The 22,663-nt window shown below is 40.6% G+C and overlaps 1 protein-coding gene across 3 annotated transcripts in view; it reads left to right on the top strand.

Annotated features, from left to right (window-relative positions):
* P4HA2 (prolyl 4-hydroxylase subunit alpha 2) overlaps positions 1-22,663 on the top strand; it is a 156,220-nt gene that overhangs the window by 126,700 nt on the left and 6,857 nt on the right. For all 3 annotated transcript variants that reach the window (XM_053717188.1, XM_053717186.1, XM_053717187.1), the window contains one exon: positions 17,787-17,883. In XM_053717188.1, the coding sequence (XP_053573163.1) occupies positions 17,787-17,883 (97 nt within the window). The remainder of the gene's footprint in view (positions 1-17,786; positions 17,884-22,663) is intronic.

Raw genomic sequence — 22,663 nt, 5'->3', positions numbered from 1 at the left:
GAAAGCAGCTGGAAGCGAGCAGGATCGCTTCCAGCTGCTTTCCACACCGAGGACGTGCAGGGTACGTTCTCAGGCGTTAACTGCCTTTTTTCTGAGGACGTACCCTGCACGTCCTCGGTCATTAAGGGGTTAACTATCCTGCATCCCACTGAGAGTATAATCTCTTCTGCTGGCTGTGTATACTTAGGCTATTCAATAGCCTATACTCCAGTATTAATTTGTTCAGTATAGGTGGCGATACCACAGGCTAAATCAGCTATTTCAAATGCTGAAATAGGAGTAAAGGAGCTACTTGTAACCAATTTAATACACTCTAGCAGGTTAAGAGGATCATTGGGAATAATTTAAAGGGGAGAAAATTTTGGGGTGAACTGTCCCTTTAAGCTTTAACTATACATTTGTGTGTGTATATGTATATGCATATACTATATATACTGTATATACTGTGTGTATATATATATATATATATATATATATTTCTTTCATGTAATTAGCAAGAGTCCATGAGCTAGTGACGTATGGGATATACATTCCTACCAGGAGGGGCAAAGTTTCCCAAACCTTAAAATGCCTATAAATACACCCCTCACCACACCCACAATTCAGTTTTACAAACTTTGCCTCCTATGGAGGTGGTGAAGTAAGTTGGTGCTAGATTCTACGTTGATATGCGCTCCGCAGCAAGTTGGGGCCCGGTTTTCCTCTCAGCGTGCAGTGAATGTTAGAGGGATGTGAGGAGAGTATTGCCTATTTGAATTCAATGATCTCCTTCTACGGGGTCTATTTCATAGGTTCTCTGTTATCGGTCGTGGAGATTCATCTCTTACCTCCCTTTTCAGATCGACGATATACTCTTATATATATATACCATTACCTCTGCTGATTTTCGTTTCAGTACTGGTTTGGCTTTCTACAACATGTAGATGAGTGTCCTGGGGTAAGTAAGTCTTATTTTCTGTGACACTCTAAAGCTATGGTTGGGCACTTTTTTATAAAGTTCTAAATATATGTATTCAAACATTTATTTGCCTTGACTCAGGATGTTCAACATTCCTTTTTTTCAGACAGTCAGTTTCATATTTGGGATAATGCATTTGAATCAATCATTTTTTCTTACCTTAAAAATTTGACTTTTTTCCCTGTGGGCTGTTAGGCTCGCGGGGGCTGAAAATGCTTCATTTTATTGCGTCATTCTTGGCGCGGACTTTTTTGGCGCAAAAAATCTTTTCTGTTTCCGGCGTCATACGTGTCGCCGGAAGTTGCGTCATTTTTTGACGTTCTTTTGCGCCAAAAATGTCGGCGTTCCGGATGTGGCGTCATTTTTGGCGCCAAAAAGCATTTAGGCGCCAAATAATGTGGGCGTCTTATTTGGCGCTAAAAAAATATGGGCGTCGCTTTTGTCTCCACATTATTTAAGTCTCATTTTATATTGCTTCTGGTTGCTAGAAGCTTGTTCTATGGCATTTTTTTCCCATTTCTGAAACTGTCATTTAAGGAATTTGATCAATTTTGCTTTATATGTTGTTTTTTCTATTACATATTGCAAGATGTTCCACGTTGCAACTGAGTCAGAAGATACTTCAGGAAAATCACTGCCCGGTGCTGGAGCTACCAAGCTAAGTGTATCTGCTATACATTTTTGGTATCTGTTTCTCCAGCTGTTGTTTGTATTGCATGTCATGACAAACTTATTAATGCAGATAAAATTTCCTTTAGTACTGTTACATTACCTGTTGCTATTCCGTCAATATCTAATTTTCAGAGTGTTCCTGATAAACATAAGAGATTTTATTTTTTAAATCCATTAAGAAGGCTATGTCTGTTATTTCTCCTTCTAGTTTACATAAAAGTCTTTTAAAACTTCTCTTTTTTCAGATGAATTTTTAAATGAACATCATCATTCTGATACTGATAAATGGTTCTTTATTTAAAGAAGTATTAATTGCATTAGAAATAGAGGATTCTGGTCCTCTTGATACTAAATCTAAACGTTTAAATAAGGTTTTTTAATCTCCTGTAGTTATTCCAGAAGTGTTTAATCTCCCTGATGCTATTTCTGAAGTCATTTCCAGGGAATGGAATAATTTGGGTAATTCTTTTACTCCTTCTAAACGTTTAAGCAATTATATCCTGTGCCATCTGACAGATTAGAGTTTTTGGGACAAAATCCCTAAGGTTATGGGGCTGTCTCTACTCCTGCTAAATGTACTACTATTCCTACGGCAGATAGTACTTCATTTAAAGATTCTTTAGATAGGAAAATTGAATCCTTTCTAAGAAAAGCTTACTTATGTTCAGGTAATCTTTTTAGACCTGCTATATTTTTAGCGGATGTTGCTGCAGCTTCAACTTTTTGGTTAGGAGCTTTAGCGCAACGAGTAACAGATCATAATTTTATAGCATTATTATTATTCTATAACATGCTAATAATTTTATTGGTGATACCATCTTTTGATATCATTAGAGTTGATGTCAGGTATATGTCTCTAGCTATTTTAGCTAGAAAAGCTTTATGGTTTAAACTTGGAATGTTGATATGTCTTCTAAGTCAACTTTGCTTTCCCTTTCTTTCCAGGGTAATTAATTATTATCTCAACTGTTTCTGGAAGGAAGGGAACTTTTTTACCAAAGGATAAAAAATCTAAGGTAAATTTAGGTCTAATAATCATTTTCGTTCCTTTCCTCACAACAAGGAACAAAAGCCTGATCTTTCTTCCTCAGGAGCGGTATCAGTTTGGAAACTATTTCCAGTTTGGAATATATCCAAGCCTTATAGAAACCTATAGCCAGCTCCTAGGTACCCATGAAGGTGCGGCCCTTATTCCAGCTCAGCTGGTATGGGGCAGATTACGTTTTCTTCAAAGAAATTTGGATCAATTCCGTTCTCAATTTCTGGTTTCAGAACATTGTTTCAGAAAGGTACAGAATTGGCTTCAAGTTAAGGCCTCCTGCTAAGAGATTTTTTTCTTTCCCGTGTCCCAGTTAACACAGCAAAGGCTCAGCATTTCTGAAATGTGTTTCAGATCTAGAGTTGGCTGGAGTAATTATGCCAGTTCCAGTTCTGGAACAGGGGCTGGGGTTTTATTTTTATCTCTTCATTGTACCAAAGAAGGTCAATTCCTTCAGACCAGTTCCGGATCTATCAATATTGAATCATTATGTAAGGATACCAACATTCAAGATGGTTACTGTAGGACTATCCTGCCTTTTGTTTAGCAAGGGCATTATATGTCTACTATAGATTTACAGGATGTGTATCCGCATATTCCGATTCATCCAGATCACTTTTAGTGTCTGAGATTCTCTTTTTAGACAAGCATTACCAGTTTTGTGGCTCTACCGTTTGGCCTAGCCTCAGTTTTTCAAAGAATTTTTTTCAAAGGTTCTCGGTGCCCTTCTTTCTGTAATCAGAGAACAGGGTTTTGGTATTTCCTTATTTGGACGATATCTTGGTACTTGCTCAGTCTTCTTATTTTCGAAGAATCTCATACGAATCGACTTGTGTTGTTTCTTCAAGTTTATGGTTGGAGGATCAATTTACCAATCAGTTCATTGATTCCTCAGACAAGGGTAACCTTTTTAGGTTTCTAGATAGATTCAGTGTCTATGACTTTGTCCTTGTCAGACAAGAGAAGTTTAACATTGATATCAGCTTGTCAAAACCTTCAGTCACAATCATTCCCTTTGGTAGCCTTATGCATGGAAATTTTAGGTCTTAGGACTGCCGCATCAGATGCGATCTCCTTTGCTCGTTTTCACATGCGACCTCTTCAGCTCTGTATGCTGAACCAATGGTGCAGGGATTACTCAAAGATATCTCAAGTAATATCTTTAAACCGATTATACGACACTCTCTGACATGGTGGACAGATCACCATCGTTTAGTTCAGGGGGCTTCTTTGTTCTTCCGACCTGGACTATAATCTCAACAGATGCAAGTCTTACAGGTTGGGGAGCTGTGTAGGGGTATCTGACGGCACAAGGGGTTTGGGAATCTCAGGAGGTGAGATTTCCGATCAATATTTTGGAACTCCGTGCAATTTTCAGAGCTCTTCAGTCTTGGCCTCTTCTGAAGAGAGAGTTGTTCATTTGTTTTCAGATAGACAATGTCACAACTATGGCATACATCAATCATCAAGGAGGGACTCACAGTCCTCTGGCTATGAAAGAAGTATCTCGAATTTTGGTTTGGGCGGAATCCAGCTCCTGTCTAATCTCTGCGGTTCATATCCCAGGTATGGACAATTGGAAAGCGGATTATCTCAGTCGCCAAACGTTGCACCTGGGCGAATGGTCTCTTCACCCAGAGGTATTTCCTCAGATTGTTCAAATGTGGGAACTCCCAGAAATAGATCTGATGGCTTCTCATCTAAACAAGAAACTTCCCTGGTATCTGTCCGGATCCCGGGATCCTCGGGCGGAGGCAGTGGATGCATTATCTCTTTCTTACAAGTGTCATCCTGCCTATATCTTTCCGCCTCTAGTTCTTCTTCCAAGGGTATTCTCCAATATTCTAAAGGAATGTTCGTTTGTCCTGCTGGTAGCTCCAGCATGGCCTCTCAGGTTTTTGTATGCGGATCTTGTCCGGATGGCCTCTTGCCAGCTGTGGACTCTTCCGATTCAGACCAGTCTTTCTGTCTCAAGGTTCTTTTTTCCATCAGGATCTCAAAACCTTAATTTTAAGGTATGGAGTTTGAACGCTTGATTCTTGGTCAAAGAGGTTTCTCTGACTCTATGATTGATACTATGTGACAGGCTCGTAATTCTGTATCTAGAGAGATATATTATAGAGTCTGGAAGACTTATATTTCTTAGTATCTTTCTCATCTTTTTTCTTGGCATTCTTTTTTGAATACCGAGAATTTTACAGTTTCTTCAGGATGGTTTAGATAAAGGTTTGTCCGCAAGTTCCTTGAAAGACAAATCTCTGTTCTTTCTGTTCTTTTCACAGAAGGATTACTAATCTTTCTGATATTCATTGTTTTGTACAACCTTTGGTTCGTATAAAACCTGTCATTTAGTCAATTTCTCCTCCTTGGAGTTTGAATTTGGTTCTGGGGGCTCTTCAAGCTCCTCCTTTTGAACCCATGCATTCTTTGGTCGTTATATTACTTTCTTGGAAAGTTTTGTTTCTTTGGCCATCTCTTCTGCCAGAAGAGTCTCCGAATTATCTACTCTTTTTTGTGAGTCTCCTTTTCTGATTTTGCATCAGGATAAGGCGGTGCTGCGAACTTCTTTTGAATTTTTTACCTAAGGTTGTGAATTCTAACAACATTAGTAGAGAAATTGTGGTTCCTTCATTATGTCCTAATCCTATGAATTCTTAGGAGAAATCATTGCATTCTTTGGATGCTGTTAGAGCTTTGTAATATTATGTTGAAGCTACTAAGTCTTTCCGAAAGACTTCTAGTCTATTTATCATCTTTTCCGGTTCTAGAAAAGGCCAGAAAGCTTCTGCAATTTCTTTGGCATTTTGGTTGAAATCTTTATTTCATCATGCCTATGTTGAGTCGGGTAACACTCCGCCTCAAAGGATTACAGCTCATTCTACTAGGTCAGTTTATTCTTCCTGGGCGTTTAGGAATGAAGCTTCGGTTGATCAGATTTGCAAAGCAGCAACTTGATCCTCTTTGCATACTTTTACTAAATTCTACCATTTTGATGTGTTTTCTTCTTCTGAAGCAGTATTTGGTAGAAACGTACTTCAGGCAGTGGTTTCAGTTTGAATCTTCTGCTTATGTTTTTTCATTAAAATTTTTATTCTGGGTGTGGATTATTTTCAGCAGGAATTGGCTGTCTTTATTTTATCCCTCCCTCTCTAGTGACTCTTGCGTGGAAAGATCCACATCTTGGGTAATCATTATCCCATACGTCACTAGCTCATGGACTCTTGCTAATTACATGAAAGAAAACATAATTTATGTAAGAACTTACCTGATAAATTCATTTCTTTCATATTAGCAAGAGTCCATGAGGCCCGCCCTTTTTTGTGGTGGTTTTGATTTTTTTGTATAAAGCACAATTATTCCAATTCCTTATTTTATATGCTTTCGCACTTTTTTCTTATCACCCCACTTCTTGGCTATTCGTTAAACTGAATTGTGGGTGTGGTGAGGGGTGTATTTATAGGCATTTTAAGGTTTGGGAAACTTTGCCCCTCCTGGTAGGAATGTATATCCCATACGTCACTAGCTCATGGACTCTTGCTAATATGAAAGAAATGAATTTATCAGGTAAGTTCTTACATAAATTATGTTTTAACTTTACTGTTTCTTTAATGTGTCATGGAAAAAGGGTAGTTACCATTTTAGCCAATTTATAATGGAATAAGATTGCTGCCAAAAAGGCACTTGTTTGTGATTCTTTATAATTGTGCAAAAATGTGATATTAAAATACAACTCTAAATTTACAAATAAAATTATGTTTGGAATACAATACAAATTTTTTATTTGCAAGAACAATTTTATTTATTTATTTACCTATTTATTAATTTGGAAATACAATTCCTGTGTGTTAAAACACTGGTAAAAATAGTTTGCCTGGGAACTAGCTGCTATTTTGCCTTCAATTAAATGTGGGAAAATGACAGACAACCTCAGCACATTGGCACCACAAGTAAACTTTTAAATATTTATCACGCAGACATCCCAACTCTCCCTGATTGTAATAGTGGCTCCCTGATGCCAGCAAATGGAATGCAATATCCCTGAAACACCTACCATGATCCAATGTGGCCCAAATCCGGAAAAGTGTTTCTTTAAGGAATGCCTTTAGTTGCTGGGACGTTATAGAACCCTCAAAGCATGCATCAGTAACCAAAAAGCCCCCACTTATTCTAATAAAATAAAAACACAAATATTACCTTAGTTACTGCATGTAATTAAACTTTGTATTCTAAAATATTTAAGCATGCAACAAGCGTGCGATCACTGGAAAATAGGGCCTCGATCTGATATGCAGCGTCGCCCGCAAAAGCCAATCAGCCAATCGGATTGAATTTGAATGTGATTGGCTGATTCAATCAGCCAATCAGATTTTTCTACCTTAATTCCGATTGGCTGATAGAATCCTATCAGCCAATCGGAATTCGATGGACGCCATCTTGGATGACGTCATTTAAAGGAACCTCATTCGTCGGGAAGTCGTCATGCCGGATGGATGTTCCGCGTCAGAGGAGCGAAGAAAGAAGATTGAAGATGCCGCTTGGAAGAAAACTTTGCCCCGATGGAGGACCTCTTCTCTGCCGCTTGATTGAAGACATCGCCGGATGGAAGACTTCTTCTTTGCCGCTTAGATGAAGACATCGCCGGATGGAAGACTTCTTCTTTGCCGCTTGGATGAAGACATCGCCGGATGGAAGACTTCTTCTCTGCCGCTTGATTGAAGACATCGCCCAGATCGGATGAAGAGTTCTGCCCGGCTGGGTGAAGACAAGGTAGGGAGATCTTCAGGGGGGTAGTGTTAGGTTTTTTTAAGGGGGGTTTGGGTTAGAGTAGGGGTATGTGGGTGGTGGGTTGTAATGTTGGGGGGTGGTATTGTGTTTTTTTTAAAAGGCAAAAGAGCTGATTTCTTTGGGGCATGCCCCGCAAAAGGCCCTTTTAAGGGCTGGTAAGGTAATAGAGCTGTTAACTTTTTTAATTTAGAATAGGGTAGGGAATTTTTTTTATTTTGGGGGGCTTTATTATTTTATTAGGGGGCTTAGAATAGGTGTAATTAGCTTAAAAATCTTGTAATCTTTTTTTTTTTTTTGTAATTTAGTGTTTGTTTTTTTTGTAATTTAGTTTAGTTTAGTTTAGTTTATTGTATTTTAGTTTAGATATTTGTAGTTTATTTAATTTATTGATAGTGTAGGTGTATTTGTAACTTAGGTTAGGATTTATTTTACAGGTAAAGTGGTAATTATTTTAACTAGGTAGCTATTAAATAGTTATTAACTATTTAATAGCTATTGTACCTAGTTAAAATAAATACCAAGTTACCTGTAAAATAAATATAAACCCTAAAATAGCTACAATGTAATTATTAATTATATTGTAGCTATCTTAGGGTTTATTTTATAGGTAAGTATTTAGATTTAAATAGGAATATTTTAATTAATAATATTAATATTAATTAGATTTATTTTAATAAGAATTTAGTTAGGGATGTTAGAGTTAGATAGGATTATTATACTTAATATATATATATAATATAATAACTATATTAACTATATTAACCCTAATATAATTAGGGTTAATATAGCTGGCGGCGGTATAGGGGGATTAGATTAGGGGTTAATTAATTTAATATAGCTGGCGGCGGTATAGGGGGATTAAATTAGGGGTTAATGTAATTAATATAGCTGGCGGCGGGGTAGGGGGATTAAATTAGGGGTTAATGTAATTAATATAGCTGGCGGCGGGGTAGGGGGATTCAATTAGGGGTTAATGTAATTAATATAGCTGGCAGCGGTATAGGGGGATTAAATTAGGGGTTAATGTAATCAATATAGCTGGTGGCGGTGTAGGGGGATTAAATTAGGGGGTTAATAATTTTAATATAGCTGGTGGCGGGGTAGGAGCTCACATTAGGGGGTAGGTAATATAGATGTGGCGGTGTAAGGGGCTCACATTAGGGGGTAGGTAATGTAGATGGCGGCAGTGTAAGGGGCTCACATTAGGGGGTAGGTAATGTAGATGGCGGCGGTGTAAGGGGCTCACATTAGGGGGTAGGTAATGTAGATGGCGGCGGTGTAAGGGGCTCACATTAGGGGGTAGGTAATGTAGATGGCGGCGGTGTAAGGGGCTCACATTAGGGGGTAGGTAATGTAGATGGCGACGGTGTAGGGGGATCACATTAGGGGGTTATACTTTTAATGTAGGTGGCGGCGGGGTCCGGGAGCGGCGGTTTAGGGGTTAATACATTTTTTATTGTTAGGATAGTGAGGGGGGATAGCATATAGAGGGTTAGACGTGTCGGGCTATGTTTGGGAGGCGTGTTAGACAGTATGGGTGATTTTATAACTTAGTCAGGTTTTGTAGGCGCCGGCAGTTTCTAAAGTGCCGTAAGTCACTGGCGACTCCAGAAATTTACATCGCTGGTTTATCCGACTTACGGCACTTTAGCCTCTAACGGCGCCATATATTGGATAGCTCGAGTTGCGAGCTGAAACTACGGGCGGCGGGGTTCCCTCGCTTGCGCCGCAAACTACGATCTATATCGGATCACGCCCTAGGTTTGTTGTATGTGGTTGTGCAATAAAGCTACTTTTTTTAATGTGAATTTAGTGGGAAGCTACTTTAATGATAAGTCTGTATCTTTTATTTTACTTAGGGTTTCAAGGTGTCCAATATAGAACTGGGAGGGGGGTGATGGCGCAGTAGTGGGTGAACCCACCTATACAGAGGACTATTATAAGACACTATACAGAAGACTATTATAAGACACTATACAGAGGACTATTATAAGACACTATACAGAGGAATATTGATTACAGTTTACATAGTAGCAGGAAAACTGTCTGTAGCATGTGGTCTATATTTTATTGTGTTGTCATTTACCATACAACATACGTTAACATAAAAAAGTTTACCTGAGATGCTGATTTGCTGGGGTTGTGAGCCATATTTTCATAGTTAATTGAAAGCAAAGCAGCAGCTAGTATCCAGGGAAACTGCTTAACCATGACATCACATGTCTTTTTAGATAATCCTATTTTAATTTTACTCATGCGTAGTTCAATGGCATGACATAATAGAAAGTTAAAATAAAATTAATATAAACTTTTCTGACTACAAGTCTAATTATTGTTTTGATTGTTATGGGCAACTGTTCTATATATGTATTTCAATGAATATCCATAAAGGAGACTTAACTCATTATTGACTAAACCCTAACTTACATACTATCTTAATACTATGGCTTCTATTTAACAAAGTCTGGCGGACCTGATCCGACAGTGCGGCTCAGGTCCGCCAGACCTTGCTGAATGCGGAGAGCAATATGCTCTCCGCATTTAACATTGCACCATCAGCTCACAAGAGCTGCTGGTGCAACGCCGCCCCCTGCAGACTCGCGGCCAATGGGTCGCCAGCAGGGAGCTGTCAATCAACCCGATCATACTCGATCGGGTTGAATTGTTGCGATTCCTGTCCGCCTGCTCAGAGCAGGCGGAGAGGGTTATGGAGCAGCGGTCTTTGTGACCGCTGCTTCATAACTGCTGTTTCTGGCGAGTCTTCAGACTCGCCAGAAACACGGGCCGTCAAGCTCCTTTCGGAGCTTGATAGATAGGCCCCAGAATGTATGTATATATATATATATATATATATATATATATATATATATATATATATATATATATATGTATATCCTATTATATAAAAGGCCAAGTGTGTTTGTCCGAAGCTGTCATGCGCAGTAGAGACAGCATGAGGACAAACACACCTGGCCTTACCTGACAATCCATGCTGTTTGCACTTTGCGGCATGGCCGGGTGGAAGCATTGGCGTGGCCGGCGGGACCGTGGGCGTGGCCGGACGGGACCGTGCATGGTCAGGGGCATGGTCAGGCATGACGGGGCGTGGTCGGACGCGGTCAGCGCAACAGAGAGGGGAGAGAAATAGAAAGAGAGGGGGAGAGAGATAGGAAAGAGCTAAAGAGAGGGGGAAGAGCAGAAGAGAGGGAAAAGTGCAGAAGAAAGGGGGAAGAGAGGGCAAAAGAGAGGGGAGAGAGACAGAGCAAAAGAGAGGGGAGAGAGAGAGCAAAAGAGAGGGGGGAGAGAGCAAAAGAGAGGGGAAGAGAGCGCAAAAGAGAGGGGGAGAGAGAGCGTGCAAAAGAGGGGGAGAGAGAGGGAGCGCAAAAGAGAGGGGGAGAGAGAGGGAGCGCAAAAGAGAGGGGGAGAGAGAGAGCACAAAAGAGAGGGGGAGAGAGAGAGCGCAAAAGAGAGGGGGAGAGAGAGCGCGCAAAAGAGGGGGGAGAGAGAGAGAACGCAAAAGAGAGGGGGGGAGAGAGAGCGCAAAAGAGAGGGGGAGAGAGCAAAAGAGGGGGGAGAGAAAGCAAAAGAGAGGGGGGGGGGAGAGGGAGCAAAAGAGGGGGGAGAGAGAGAGCAAAAGAGAGGTGGAGCGAAAGAGAGCACAAAAGAGAGGGAAAGACAGTGCAAAAGAGAGGGGGAGAGAGCGCAAAAGAGAGGGGGAGAGAGCGCAAAAGAGAGGGGTAGAGAGCACAAAAGAGAGGGGGAGAGAGAGAGCAAGGGGTGGGACCGCTGTACTGCAAAAAATAGCCCGTGTGGACGGGCTTTAGGACTAATATATATATTTACTTTCATCTTGTAATATAAACACAACATAATAGTGCTATTGATTAATTTTTGATTGGAAGCGTTGGCGTGGCCGGCGGGACCGTGGGCGTGGCCGGACGGGACCGTGCATGGCCAGGGGCGTGGTCGGGCGCGGTCAGCGCAAAAGAGAGGGGGAGAGAGATAGGAAAGAGCTAAAGAGAGGGGGAAGAGCAGAAGAGAGGGAAAAGTGCAGAAGAAAGGGGGAAGAGAGGGCAAAAGAGAGGAGAGAGAGACAGAGCAAAAGAGAGGGGAGAGAGAGGGGAGAGAGAGAGAGAGCAAAAGAGAGGGGGAGAGAGCAAAAGAGAGGGGGGAGAGAGCAAAAGAGAGGGGGGAGAGAATGCAAAAGAGAGGGATGGAGAGAAAGAGCAAAAGAGAGGGATGGAGAGAGAGAGAGCAAAAAAAAGGAGAGACAGCGCAAAAGAGAGGGGGGAGAGAGAGAGCGCAAAAGAGAGGGGGGAGAGAGAGCGCAAAAGAGAGGGGGAAAGAGAGAGCACAAAAGAGAGGGGAGAGAGAGAGAGCGCAAAAGAGAGGAGGAGAGAGCGCAAAAGAGAGGGGGAGAGAGAGCGCAAAAGAGGGGGAGAGAGAGTGCAAAAGAGAGGGGAAGAGAGCGCAAAAGAGAGGGGGAGAGAGAGCGTGCAAAAGAGGGGGAGAGAGAGGGAGCGCAAAAGAGAGGGGGAGAGAGAGAGCACAAAAGAGAGGGGGAGAGAGCGCAAAAGAGAGGGGGAGAGAGCGCAAAAGAGAGGGGGAGAGAGAGCGCGCAAAAGAGGGGGGAGAGAGAGAGCGTAAAAGAGGGGGGGAGAGAGAGCGCAAAAGAGAGGGGGAGAGAGCAAAAGAGAGGGGGGAGAGGGAGCAAAAGAGGGGGGAGAGAGAGAGCAAAAGAGAGGTGGAGCGAAAGAAAGCACAAAAGAGAGGGGAAGACAGTGCAAAAAAGAGGGGGAGAGAGCGCAAAAGAGAGGGGGAGAGAGCGCAAAAGAGAGGGGTAGAGAGCACAAAAGAAAGGGGAGAGAGAGAGCAAGGGGTGGGACCGCTGTACTGCAAAAAATAGCCCGTGTGGACGGGCTTTAGGACTAATATATATATTTACTTTCATCTTGTAATATAAACACAACATAATAGTGCTATTGATTGATTTTTGAGTGGAAGCGTTGGCGTGGCCGGCGGGACCGTGGGCGTGGCCGGACGGGACCGTGCATGGCCAGGGGCGTGGTCGGGCATGACGGGGGAGTGGTCGGGCGCGGTCAGCGCAATAGAGAGGGGAGAGAAATAGAAAGAGAGGGGGAGAGAGATAGGAAAGAGCTAAAGAGAGGGGAGAGAGAGATAGAGCAAAAGAGAGGGGGGAGAGAGCAAAAGAGAAGGGGGAGAGAGCAAAAGAGAGGGGGGAGAGAATGCAAAAGAGAGGGATGGAGAGAAAGAGCAAAAGAGAGGGATAGAGAGAGAGAGAGCAAAAAAAAGGAGAGACAGCGCAAAAGAGAGGGGGGAGAGAGCGCAAAAGAGAGGGGGGAGAGAGAGCGCAAAAGAGAGGGGGAAAGAGAGAGCACAAAAGAGAGGGGAGAGAGAGAGAGAGAGAGCGCAAAAGAGAGGAGGAGAGAGAGAGCGCAAAAGAGAGGGGGAGAGAGAGCGCAAAAGAGAGGGGGAGAGAGAGCACAAAAGAGGGGAAGAGAGCGCAAAAGAGAGGGGGAGAGAGAGCGTGCAAAAGAGGGGGAGAGAGAGGGAGCGCAAAAGAGAGGGGGAGAGAGCACAAAAGAGAGGGGGAGAGAGCGCAAAAGAGAGGAGGAGAGAGAGCGCGCAAAAGAGGGGGGAGAGAGAGAGCGTAAAAGAGGGGGGGAGAGAGAGCGCAAAAGAGAGGGGGAGAGAGCAAAAGAGAGGGGGGAGAGGGAGCAAAAGAGGGGGGAGAGAGAGAGCAAAAGAGAGGTGGAGCGAAAGAAAGCACAAAAGAGAGGGGACGACAGTGCAAAAAAGAGGGGGAGAGAGCGCAAAAGAGAGGGGGAGAGAGCGCAAAAGAGAGGGGTAGAGAGCACAAAAGAGAGGGGAGAGAGAGAGCAAGGGGTGGGACCGCTGTACTGCAAAAAATAGCCCGTGTGGACGGGCTTTAGGACTAATATATATATTTACTTTCATCTTGTAATATAAACACAACATAATAGTGCTATTGATTTAATTTGAGCGGTGGTAGTGCTTAATAGCGCAAATATTTTTACGTTCCACTTTTAAACTAGGACACTGTTTTTTGATGGCTGCACTTCTGGTATATAAGTAATGGACAGTTGTAGCTCTTCTGTTAGCGAGTAGAAAGTAAGTAAGCTGAAAATAAAATAAACAGAAGTTCCATGCCGCTTCCCTTCTTACTTTAATGTCTGCATGCAGTTGTAGACGATGTCCTTCCTCTACAACAGGGTCAAAGGCCTGTGAATTATTTTATTCACTGAGAGCGGCAGCACTGCACCTCTTGCAGGTTCCTTCATTTAGTCCCGTGCACAGGAAAACAAAAAGACGTCTATCCCCATTCTCCTCTCTCACTATACCAATGGGGAGTAGTGGTTACTACAGGGATATATTTTACCGGGCAGCCAGCTGAAAAAAAAACTGTCTGGTCAATAGGAATGGGCGAATGTTTTGCAACATTCAAAATTGAAACTTCGCCAAATTCGGAGATTTGAATCGATTTGAATTTTCGAATTACCCTAGCAACAAAACTAAACTAATCCGAATGCATTTGTAACAAATAAATCTGAATTAGCTCGGATTTATTTGTTACATTCGAATGGCCATGAACTAATCACAATTCAGTATAAAAATTAAATCTAGTGAGATTTAGGGAGATAGAACAGTGAAATAATTCTGTTTGTGTAACTTGAAACCATCTGAATCAACATAACACATACCGAACTTCCGAATTTACGAATCTGAAATGAATACATCTGAATGCATCCGAATTTATTTGAATCCGAATGAATCCGAAACGAATACATTTGAATGTATCAGAATTCAAATCGATCCGAAACGAAATTCGAAAAAATCCAAATCGGTCAGAAAATAATTTTTCCGCTGGACACATGTCTAATCTATATATTTGTAATAGTATTTCTAATGCTCTCTTTAAATGTAATATTCAAATAGATACATTCAAATTGATATATTTGTATCTATTATGTATCAATTTACTAAATTCCATAACACAACTATTAGTATTTGTTAAATCGAATGTTACGTTCAAAATTTCGAATGTGAATATTCGATCTCAGTATGAACATTCAAAAACAAAAGTAACATTCGATTGTCCAAAACGAATGTCCACAGGACTATTAGTTCTACTAAACAAATTACACTTTCGCCCATCCCTACTGGTCAAATACCGGTCACCTTGTTACACTAGTTCCTAAAGTCATGAGTCATTTCCCATTCTGAGTTGAAGAAGTAAAATAAGTTCAAATTCATAAGCCATAACTCATTCATTTCAGCAGGAAACCTTAAAGGGACAGTCTAGTATAAATTAAACTTTCATTATTCATATAGGACTTTTAATTTTAATCAACTTTCCAATTTACTTTTATCATCAAATTTGCTTTTTTCTTTTGGTATTCTTAGTTTAAACTAAACATAGGTAGGCTCATATGCTAATTTCTAAACCTTTGAGGGCTGCCTCTTATCACATGCTTTTTAAATCTCTTTTCAACACAAAGAGACAGAAAGTACACATGGGCCATATAGATAACACTGTGTTCAGGCACAGGGGGTTATTTAAGATCTAGCACAAACCAATGCTAAATTTAAGACAATAGATAATAAACAGTCACAGTCATGTGATCAGGGGGCTGGAAGAAGGTTTCTAGATACAAGGTAATCACAGAGGTAAAAATTATATTAATATAACTGTGTTGGTTATGTAAAACTGGGGAATGGGTAATAAAGGGATTATCTATCTTTTAAAACAATAACAATTCTATGCTAGACTGTCCCCTTAATTGTGGCTTTAAAACATATACACAACAGATCTATACATTTTTGTATAACATTCACTCAGAATTATTTAATCATACACAATTTTTTTACCACCCCTACCAAGTGAAGGGAGACAGCTTCTTTACTCACTTGTTTTACAACATTATCCTGAATTTGCTATGCACATTTAAAGGAACAGTAAAGTCAAAATTAAACTTTCACGATTCAGTCAAAGCATGCAGTTTTAAATAACTTTTCAATTTACTTCTAATATCTAATTTGCTTGGTTCTTTTGGTATCCTTTTTTGAAAAGTATACCTAGGAAGGATCATGAACAGCAATGCATTACTGGGACCTAGCTGTTGTTGGCGACTCCACATATATGGTTCTTCTCATTTGCTTACCAGATATGTTCACCTACCTTCCAGTAGTGCAGTGCTGTTCCCTCAACAATGGATACCAAGAAGATGAAGCAAAGTTGATAATAGAAGTAAATTGGGAAAGTTATTTAAAATTGTATTCAGATGGAACCTATTAAAGAAAAAAAGAGAGGCGCCACATAGTGTAGTATTGTCTGGATTGCCCAGCAGTACGTGAACCCCGAGCCCCTAGTAGTGGCAACTCACAGAGGGTGGCGGCACAACTGGAGTGCCAAGCAAGACAGCACAGGATCCACAGAGTCGCCCGTCAGACTCACACATGCGTCAGGAGCGTCCGACGTGAGGTCAGGTGGTGCGCTCATGTAAGCAGGAGGTGGAAACGAACTGGAAAAGGCTGCGCTCTTGATAAATGAAAGTAGTCAGATGAAACCTATTAAAGAAAAAAAGAGAGGCACCACATAGTGTAGTATTGTCTGGATTGTCCAGCAGTACGTGAACCCTGAACCCCTAGTAGTGGCAACTCACAGAGGGTGGCGGCACAACCGGAGTTCCAAGCAAGACAGCACGGGACCCACAGAGTCACCCGTCAGACTCACACAGCCGTCAGGAGCATCCGAAGTGAGGTCAGGTGACCAGATGGTCCAATCCGGAGCGCCGTGTAGTAGCAAACACTAGTAGGCTAGAGGATCAGACTACAAACAGTACATAGTCGTATAGGAGGATGGGCAGCCAACACAGTAGACACAGGGAAGGAGTGATGATGCCCAGAGATAAATATAAAACATGAGCAGGTAGATAACTGTTTCTACTGTATTAGCTGCCCATTCTCCTATACGACTACGTACTGTTTGTAGTCTGATCCTATAGCATACTGGTGTTTGCTACTACACGGCACTCCGGATTGTACCATCTGGTCACCTGACCTCACTTCGGATGCTCCTGACGGCTGTGTGAGTCTGACGGGTGACTCTGTGGGTCCTGTGCTGTCTTGCTTGGAACTCCGGTTGTGCCGCCACCCTCTGTGAGTTGCCACTACTAGGGGTTCAGGGTTCACGTACTGCTGGACAATCCAGACAATACTACACTATGTGGTGCCTCTCTTTTTTTCTTTAATAGGTTTCATCCGACTACTTTCATTTATCAAGAGCGCAGCCTTTTCCAGTTCGTTTCCACCTCCTGCTTACATGAGCGCACCTCTTTGGGACCCCGGTGTCCTGGGATTTTTTTTTATTATGCATTATCTAATTCTTGAATTAAAAATTTTGTTTTTTTGTCCCTTTAAGTATTCATCTCCAGTAGCCGCCAGTGTCTTCACACATTCCTGTGAATGTTTTCTCAAAGTTTTGACTGTGCCACTATAAAAAGAAATAACACACATTTGGGATAATATATATATATATATATATATATATATATATATATATATATATATATATATAATTTTCCAAGTGGATTAGGCACTCCAAACGAGTAAGTTGTGCTAAGTCTTACTATGTATTCATATTTCAAGAAAGAAGACTCAGTGTTTCTTCAAATACACTGTTACTTTATTTTATGGTGGGTTACATACAACATTTCAGCCCACACTTTTGTTTTTTTTCATTTGGGGGCAATTGTGGCATTTTTTTTTTCATTAACCAGATTTCGCCCACCGCAAAGTGAGTCCACAAGCTCGTGGGAGCATTAATCAGCCACTTGTAATGGTTCCAGTGAAGGGTCACCTTAATGCTACTGGATACAAAGATATTTTAGACAATTGTCAATAGTTTTGGGAAGGCTCATTTCTGTTCCAGCATGATTGTGCCACTGTACACAAAGCGTGGTCCATGAAGACATAGTTTGACAAGTGTGATGTAGAGGAAGTCGAGTGGCCTGCACAGAGCCCTGACCTCAACCCCACTGAACACCTTTGGGATGAATTTGAATGCCAATTGTGAGCCAGACCTTCTCATTCAACATTAGTGCCTGATCTCACAAATGCTCTTTTGGCAGTATAAGCACAAATTCCCACAGACACTCCAAAATCTTAAGGAAAGCCTTCCTAGAAGCTTTGCGGATGTTTGTTTCTTTGTTTTTTTACATAAAAAAAATTATACATAGTTTTATATTTAATATGCAAAAGTATGTGACGTCTAATATGCTTTAATTTCAGGGTACAGCAGTTTTTTGGTATAACCTCTTTAGAAGTGGAGAAGGAGATTATAGAACAAGACATGCAGCATGCCCAGTACTAGTTGGAAGTAAATGGGGTAAGTCACATTGTATCTGTTTAATTTCTGTGCTTTTAAAGTGTTCAGTAGTTTTGTTCAAACCCTAGGTATATACTGGCCAACATCCATCACATCTTCTTCCTTGTATGGGTAGTATACTATGGACTAAACCATATTTCTGTTGTATCCAATGGCATATGATCAAAGTTTTTGTATTTTACAGTTCCAAGGATAGAGAAAGCTAATTATTTAAGGGCCTATTGGAATATCTAGTTATACTGCATATTATCTGAATGAGAAGCACTTAACAGTACTCAGATAGCATTGTAAGTCCATGAACATAAAAAATCTAATAGATTTTTGTTTATCTGAGTTTGGGGTCTATCACAATTTATTGGCTGCCGTGGTGTTGGCTGTTTTTCAACCAGAAAACTTGCACTTTTTGTTTCCTTGTGATCAATATAGCACATTTTGGCTTATTTACCACAGTCATAATTGCATTTTCGCTTCCCCAAGAAAACGCTCTGTCGTGAACATATTTGGACTTTGCATACAGGAAGGCCCGATCGCATTTAAAAGCCCGGTCACAAATGTGTGTTTCCTTTTAATAACACAAAATCTTTTTTGCAGCTACAATTAAAATCCCGTTTTAGAAGATGAGAGAAGTCCTTGTAATAGAAACCCATCATCTTCTTGTTGTTTTCAGATGTAGAACATGCCAAACGGGACAACGGTGCTTTTAAAATCAGTAAAAGTAAATAGTACAAAAACAATACTTTTAAGATAATTAAAAGTGTTAATATAGTCATTGAGCAAACATGCCTAGTATGCCCATCATGCCTATATATACAAATGGCATTCAGATTGTTTAACGGTAATCAGGATGGATTCAGATTGCAGTAGGTCACAGGTTTTTAAAGTCTTAGCGGGTGGGATTTTACCTATGATAAAATTTAAAAAAGACACCCTCTCCAGTAGACCAGTAGATGTTACTTTATTTTTTTCTCTTTAAAGAAAATTGTAATATATATTTTTAGTTTTAATTTAGGGAATTTACATCTGTTCCAGGGTTCACACACAGCTCTCAAGAGCTGATTCTGCCCAAGCAAAAGAGTGCTTCAAACACATTTTAATTTGCACTTTGATACATCTATGCTAAACGCAACAAAGTCGCTGAACAATTTCTGCCTTAATGCCTTTCTTCCACCTACATCCTGCCCTCTTATCTTAATCCACCACAACATGGCAAGTGTCATTATCGGTTCTTAAAAAGCGCTCTATGTTTTCCCAAAGTCAGCAGCTGCTTGTGCTTTCCATACAATAGTGTGAAGTGTCACTGCTATCGCCCCCCCTTATATGCTCTAGCGCCCCCTGGGGAGACCGGCCTCACACTTTGAAATCCATGTAAAGGAGAACTTTCCTTACATACTGAAAATTACTAAAGTTTTTGCTAGATGGTCAGTAAAATCAGCCGGGTGGTACACCTGCTAAAAAGGTCCTGAGGAGAACACTGAAAGGGTTATTTCTGAAGAATTTTATTGTAACCTTAAGAGATCTGAAAAGGCCATTGTATATATCAGTTTTGGGTGGATTCCCAGTTTCTATCCTGATAACAATTACTTAACATATTTGCGGCTATGGGCTTTTAATGTGGAATGTGATCACTCAAAAATCACTCAGACCAATATAAAAAAATGTAAATTAACTCCTTATTGACCGGACCACTTTTCAATTTTCTTACCGTTAAGGACCAGGGCTATTTTTACATTTCTGCTGTGTTTGTGTTTAGCTGTAATTTTTCTCTTACTCATTTACTGTAGCCACACATATTATATACCGTTTTTCTCGCCATTAAATGGACTTTCTAAAGATACCATTATTTTCAAAATATCTTATAATTTTCTATAAAAAAATTATAAAATGATGATGAAAAAATTTTCTAATTTTGACCCCGAAAATCTGTTACACATCTACAACCACGAAAAAACACCCATGCTAAATAGTTTCTAAATTTTGTCCTGAGTTTAGAAATACTCAATGTTTACATGTTTTGGGGCAATAAGTACAAGTAGCACTTTGCTATTTCCAAAGCATTTGTTTTTCAAAATTAGCGATAGTTACATTGTAACACTGATATCTGTCAGGAATCCCTGAATAACCCTTCACATGTATATATATTTTTTTAGACAACCCAAAGTATTATCTAGGCCCATTTTGGTATATTTCATGCCACCATTTCACCGCCAAATGCGATCAAATAAAAAAAATCGTTAACTTTTTTCACAAACTTTTTTATAAACTTTAGGTTTCTCACTGAAATTATTTACAAATAGCTTGTGCAATTATGGCACAAATGGTTGTAAATGCTTGTCTAGGATCCCCTTTGTTCAGAAATAGCAGACATTTATGGCTTTGGCATTACTTTTTGGTAATTAGAATGCCGCTGCGCTCCACACTTGTATTATTCCGAGCAGTGAAGGTGTATTTTGCCCAGCAGTGAAGGGTTTAATTAGGTAGCTTGTAGGGTTAATGTTAGCTTTAGTGTAGTGCAGTAGACAACCCAAAGTATTGATCTAGGCCCATTTTGATATATTTCATGCCACCATTTCACCGCCAAATGCGATCAAATAAAAAATAGTTAACTTTTTTCACAAACTTTTTCACAAACTTTAGGTTTTTCACTGAAATTATTTACAAACAGCTTGTGCAATTATGGCACAAATGGTTGTTCTCTGGGATCCCCTTTGTTCAGAAATAGCAGACATACAGTATATGGCTTTGGCATTACTTTTTGGTAATTAGATGGCCGTTAAATGCCGCTGCGCACCACACTTGTATTATGCACAGCAGTTAAAGTGAATGTTTTCGATTAAAAACAGGGGCACTTTAATTCATCAAAATTTACATTTCACTCCTGTTGAGAAAAAAAAACTTACCTTTTAATCTTCACAGCAGCTCCAGCTTCCTCCGGTCGTTGCAAGCCATTTCTGACGTCAGAAATGATGGATAGGTCATCCTCCAATCATGGGTTCCCCCCAGGGGAATCAGTGTCTGATTCAACGCTGTGATTGGAGGAAGCCGGATTCCTCATTTTAGACCCAGGAAGAGGCTTTGCGATGGGCGGAGGAAGCTAGAGCTGCTGTGAAGATTAAAAGGTAAGTTTTTTTTCTCAACAGGAGTGAAATGTAAATTTTGATGAATTAAAGTGCCAAATTTTTAAAAACCAGGCACTTTAGCATCAAAATTTAATTTCACTTTTAGGTGTATTATGCCCAGCAGTGCAAATGAATTAGGTATCTTCTAGGGTTAATTTTAGCTTTAGTGTAGAGAACAGCCTCCCACCTGACACAACCCACCCCCTGATCCCTCCCTGACCCCCCTCAAACAGGTCTCTTCCCTCCCCACCTCACAATTGTCACCGCCATCTTAAGTACTGGCAGAAAGTCTGCCAGTTCTAAAATAAAAGGCTTTTTTAAATATATTTTTTTTAATATATATTATTCTGCAGTGTTCGATCCCTCCTTAGCCACCAACCTCCCTGATCCCCCCCAAACAGCTCTCTAACCCTTCCCCCTCTACCTATATGCCGCCATCTTGGGTACTGGCAGCTGTCTGCCAGTACCCAGCTTGTTCAAAATTTGGCCTTTTTTTAATAAATACCCCATTTTTCTGTAATGTAGCTGCCCACCCTCAATACCCTACCCCCTCCCTGATCCCTTTCCCAACACTGATTATGCATTATTCCCCCCGCCCTCTCACGCGCTCTCCCGCACACTCAGGCACAGGATCCGGAACTCCCTCCCGCGATGGGCTGCCTCCCTGCTATGGCTCCCACCCACCAATGATCCACACCATCGCTGGCCGCTGCAGATGGGGCCACAGAGTGGCTCTCTCTGCATCCGTGGGTAAAAAAAGGGTATTGCAGGATGCCTCAATATCGAGGCATCACTGCAATACCCTGAAAGCGACTGGAAGCAATCACAATCACTTCCAGCGCTTCAAACCCCTGAGGACGTGCCAGGCACGTCCTTGGTCATTAAGGGCCAGTTTTTGTAGGACGTGCCTCGGTCGTTAAGGGGTTAAAGGGACATGAAACTCAAAATTTTTCTTTCATGATTCAAATAGAGCATGCAATTTTAAACAACTTTCTAATTTATTTATATTATCAAATTTTCTTTGTTCTCTTCGTATATTTTGTTAAAAAGCAGCAAGGTAAGCTCAGGAGTGTGCACATGTCTGGAGCACTATATGGCAGCAGTTTTGCTAGAATGTCATCCATGTGCAAGAGCACTAGATGGCAGCACTATTACCTGTCATGTAGTGCTCCAGAAACCTACCTAGGTATCTCTTAAACAAAGTAAAGCATGGGAACAAAACACATTTGATAAAATAAGTCAATTGGATCCTATTTTAAAGTTGTATGCTCTGTCTGAAGGGACAGCCTATTCAAAAGTTGTTATTTTTATTTAGTGTTTATAAAGATAGATAAAACCTTTTCTACCCATTCCCCAGCTTTGCACAATCAACATTGCTATATTAATATATTTTATAACCTTTAAACATCTACCTTTCTGCCTGTTTCTAAGCCCCTGCAGGCCGCCTTTATCTCAGGGCATTTTTATGGCTTTTCACAGCAAGACACTGCTCGTTCATGTGTGCCATTGAGTTATTTATGAATCAGCAATAATTGGCTAAAATATACTTTAAAACAGACAGGCATTTAGAGGTTTAAATGTTATAAAGGCTCTATTAACAGCCTCTTAATCACATGCTTTTTATTTGCGAGTTATTTAAGATTTAGCACAACACAGTACTAAAT

The sequence above is a fragment of the Bombina bombina genome, chromosome 6, assembly GCF_027579735.1.
Source record: "Bombina bombina isolate aBomBom1 chromosome 6, aBomBom1.pri, whole genome shotgun sequence".
Lineage (NCBI taxonomy): Eukaryota > Metazoa > Chordata > Amphibia > Anura > Bombinatoridae > Bombina > Bombina bombina.
This window is presented reverse-complemented; position numbering and strand designations above follow the sequence as displayed.